The sequence below is a fragment of the Saprolegnia diclina genome (genome assembly GCF_000281045.1).
Source record: "Saprolegnia diclina VS20 unplaced genomic scaffold supercont1.83, whole genome shotgun sequence".
NCBI lineage: Eukaryota > Oomycota > Saprolegniomycetes > Saprolegniales > Saprolegniaceae > Saprolegnia > Saprolegnia diclina.
The window spans coordinates 131,732-135,702 of NW_008246150.1; the positions used below are offsets into that span (position 1 = coordinate 131,732).

General features: G+C 55.4%; 2 protein-coding genes and 2 pseudogenes across 4 annotated transcripts in view; 1 reads left to right on the forward strand and 3 right to left on the reverse strand.

Annotated features, from left to right (window-relative positions):
- SDRG_15046 (hypothetical protein) overlaps nt 1–462 on the forward strand; it is a gene marked incomplete at its 3' end in the record, with an annotated part of 1,908 nt that extends 1,446 nt beyond the window's left edge. The window contains exon 2 of the mRNA XM_008621209.1: nt 103–462. Coding sequence (XP_008619431.1) covers nt 103–462 — 360 coding nt within the window. The remainder of the gene's footprint in view (nt 1–102) is intronic.
- A 492-nt stretch (nt 463–954) lies between these two features.
- On the reverse strand, nt 955–2,161 carry SDRG_15047 (hypothetical protein; the record flags this gene model as incomplete). The annotated part of the gene is made up of 3 exons (XM_008621210.1): nt 955–1,621; nt 1,665–2,009; nt 2,059–2,161. Coding segments are annotated over 3 exons (1,036 nt in total), but the record flags the coding sequence as incomplete, so codon positions are not given.
- Nucleotides 2,162–2,936: 775 nt separating this feature from the next.
- Nucleotides 2,937–3,008, reverse strand: SDRG_15048 (annotated as a pseudogene). Its single transcript has one exon. The product of its transcript is annotated as a tRNA-OTHER (tRNA).
- A 249-nt stretch (nt 3,009–3,257) lies between these two features.
- On the reverse strand, nt 3,258–3,329 carry SDRG_15049 (annotated as a pseudogene). The gene has a single exon. The product of its transcript is annotated as a tRNA-OTHER (tRNA).
- Nucleotides 3,330–3,971: the final 642 nt, after the last annotated feature.

The window sequence follows — 3,971 nt, forward strand, 5'->3', positions numbered from 1 at the left end:
CTCATCGCGATCCTCTCGACGACGCTCGTCGTGCTGCTCGCAGACCTCAACGGGTTTGGGTACTTTTTTCTCAACCTCTTTTTGTCGCTCGTGGCTGCCGAGTCGCTCATGTGTGTCATTGCGGCGGCCGTGCCCCACTACATTATCGGCATTGCACTTGGCGCTGGTCTCTTTGGCATGTTTATGCTCTGCGAAGGCTTCATGGTGCCCCGCCACGCGATCCCCGACTACTGGATCTGGGCCTACTACCTCGCGTTCCACACGTACTCGTTCGAGTCATTTGTGTATACGCATTTCAACCCGATCCAGGCGACCGATGCGACCGCGAAAGCCATTCTGGTGCGCTACGGCTTTCAAGACGTCGACGTCGACCGCAACATGGTCATCCTCGTCGGCTACACGGTCGTCTTTCAGCTGCTCTTTGGGTGGATCTTGTACCGCTTCCACACGGGCCGCCGTTAAAAAGCTGTTCTCCAAGATAGAGTTGTGTATATTGTATCGATAACTGCGCGGGATATAGTGTTTGCATTGGATGATTCATATCTGGATTTTTGTTTGTTAAGATGTGTCTTTGTGCGGACCAGGGTGTTGGAATGCACAACAATGGTGGGATACGAAAACGGGGTTAGGGTTGCTCTCTCGCTTGGTGTTTTAGGCGTATCGACTAGAGCGGACTAGGTCTCTGCGAGTAGCTACGACTGTAGGCAGTGTGGGCAATACCGTGTCGGGAAGCTCAGCGCGTTTGACGAAGTCCAAGCCTGCGCGTTGGGCGAGACGAACGTATAGTCTCGGCCTTTGTCTTTGTAGCCATCAATCCGTTCATTGCTGCGATGTGTTGTCGTGTTTTGCGCTGCTAGCTGGGAGACCAGATCGACTATCCGTGCGTTGTCCTTTGTGCTCAACTCTGAACTCCCACCACGGGGTAGGGTCACCAAAGACGACGTGGTTGGTCGTGCGTTGCACAGGTTCATTCAAGACGACGCTTTGTATATTTGAATCTTCATAAACTTTTACGACATGCAATTTCGATAAACTAGAGCAGGTATTGGAGCGCCGCGGTGGTCATCCCGCCAAGAAAAATGGACGGAAGCACGAGCCAGGACGAGCTCATGAGCATGGCCGTGCCCGAGAGGCCGTGGCCCGACGTGCAGCCGCCCGCGAGGCTTGCGCCAAAGGCAATCATGGCACCGCCAAGCACGGAGCGCAGTGTACTCGGGAACTCTCCACCATGGCCTTCAGGCGACGTAGCTGCATACGATCCGACAATGATGCCGAGCACAAAGAGGGCTTGCGACGCGTCCGCCAAGCGCGGCAACCACGACGTGGGTCGGCCGAGAGCGCAGCAGACCGTGTTCGAGACTTCGCCGAGGGCGATCTTGATGCCGGCGGACGCACCCAGCGACTTGTTCAAGAGAAAGGCCATGGGCAGTTGGAGGGCACCGACGACAGCACCGGCGACGCTCGGGCGCCAAGAGGTCGACGCGCTTGCAAACGTCTCGGGCAGCATCACCTCGAGCATGGCGGCGAGGGACAAGCAGACGACGCCGACAAGACCGTGCGTCAACGGCGCGAGCGGCATCGTCGTAGCGACCTTGGGCTTGTCGGTCTGCCAGTCGGCAATCTACGCGTGCATCATGAGCACCTTCAAGGACGATAGAGCGTACGCGGAAACGAAGGGCGCCAGCGATACTCGCACCCAGCGCTGTCCCAGCGAGGCAAGCGAGTGCGGACGGGATCTGCGCGCCGAGCTGCACGTAGACCGAGCCAGGGCACGAGCCGCTGACCGTCATGCCGGCGCCGAGCACGAGGCCGCCGAGAATGAGAGCGGTCGACGTACTCGGGTTGGTCGCGCGACACGACTGCATGCGCTGGAACGCCTCCGGTTGCAAGGTGCGAAAAACGGCTTTCGAGAGGAACGACATGCCGAGCGCACTCACAAACATCTTCATCATCGTGAAGCGCTGAAAGGCCATTTGCTCCATGATGATCGTCGGGAGGTAGACTTGGCCCTAGTCGATTGCTGTCAAAAGAGAGACAGGTCAGTATAGGGTTGTGTGCCTTGTTCATGGCAAAGCCAAACGCAGCGCCCGTTGTGAGGAGCACGATTGTGTTGCGCGGCGGTGGCAGCGACGGGCCGGCTTGGTGACTCGGTACTTTCATGGCAAATGGAAAATGGATCCAACAAGTGACCGTTGGAAGCGCTTGCGTAGCGCGCGAGCCTGCGTCATCGAAACAGATGCGCCAATCACAGCGTCGAGTCGCCTCGGACGAAGTTGTGTGTATACTACAAACCGTCAAAATAGCAGTCAAGCTTTGCGTGTCGCACCAATGCAAGCATGGCGAAGCTTCTCGTCATACTGAACTGGGGCATCTGGCAGCAAGCAGATGCGTCAAGTAATGCGGATGAGCCATTGCTGATCGATCGATCATCCGTCCCAGTTGGTTGTGGTACATGTTGAGGCAAGATGCAATGTCAACAACTTGCCAGATGTGACGTCGCATCCACGTTCGTTCAATGACGCTAGTGGCGTGCCACACCAAGTCAAGAACTAGTACAGTTCACATGAGCATACACGAGGCTGGTATTATTTAAGAATTTAAGCTTTTTTCTATTTATGCTCGTGCCCCTTGCTCTTGTCGGTCGTCTTGGGCGCTCATTTACCGGCGCCGGCGCTCGGTGCGTCTTGGTGCTGACTCGTGCGCCAGCCCGGGCACCGCTCCGCCTCGGACACGCCTACACGTTCCCTCCAGACAACTAGAGACGAGACGCAACTTGGAGCACGCTCTGGATGTGCTTGCTGGCCGCACCCTTGCCTACAAAACACTCGGTCAAGCTCGGCGCTGCCTCGAAAAAGGACCTACGAGGTGGCTTTTGGCCCGGAGCACGTGATCTTGTGGCACATGTTGCAGGGGCTTTCGTGAAAATCAGAAAGTGGTGCTCTCTCCGGGACTTGAACCCGGATCTACCTGGTGGTAAACCAGTGTCTAAACCGCTAGACTAAAAGAAGTCGACAAGAACACCCCTTCTTGACTGCCTCCCCAATCTCGACGCTCCAGACGCGCACTCCTGGCACAGAGAGTGGGTGGGAGTAGTGAGTGAGGAGAAGAGAGAGTGTCATCTCAAGAAGCCATCTGCCGTCTGACCGCGCCCGTGTAACAGAGGAGAGTGTACTACTGAGTATGAGAGAGAGGAAGAATATGGGATACGCGCATGAGAAATGCGTATATTATTGGGCTCATAACCAATCAGAAAGTGGTGCTCTCTCCGGGACTTGAACCCGGATCTACCTGGTGGTAAACCAGTGTCTAAACCGCTAGACTAAAAGAAGTCGACAAGAACACCCCTTCTTGACTGTGAAAATGAAGTGGGTTCACAGATCTTTTCGCAAAGTAGCTACAGTATCGCGGCTGCGTCGTGTCGATGATCGATCAAGATGATATAGTCATCTTAGTCACGGCGGTTGGAGAACTCGATTTAGAAGGATAGGGTGGTCCTTCATGGACGATGTACTAAAAGGGAATGAGCTTGAAGGTAGGCTGCGTCTGGTGTTGGTAGTCGTGCCACCAAGAAACGCAAGTTCCGAATGTCGGCTGCAGAGGGCGCGCGGTTGATGTTGTGAAACGAGTTGCGAGAAGAGCTCCACGAGTCCCTCCGAAAAAAATCTATTAGGGGCTAGCAAAGCTGCATAGAAAGCCCTGGGCCGCGCTGCGTATCTCTGGCGCCAACCGCCAGGCCGAATGGACGGCCCGCGCTGCCCCGGAGCAGCTGTCTACGAGACAGTGTGAGTAACGTTGGTGACCAATCTGAGTCTGATCGATCAACAAGTCGCCATCACGGTTGCGGGCATCGACATGGCGATGCTTTTGACAAGCGCAAAATTGCCATCACTTCACGTCGATTCTCCACATCAAATAGAGTTTACACGTAGTTAAATGGAAAGGAATAGTGTTTCGTGCATGTTGGCGCTGGA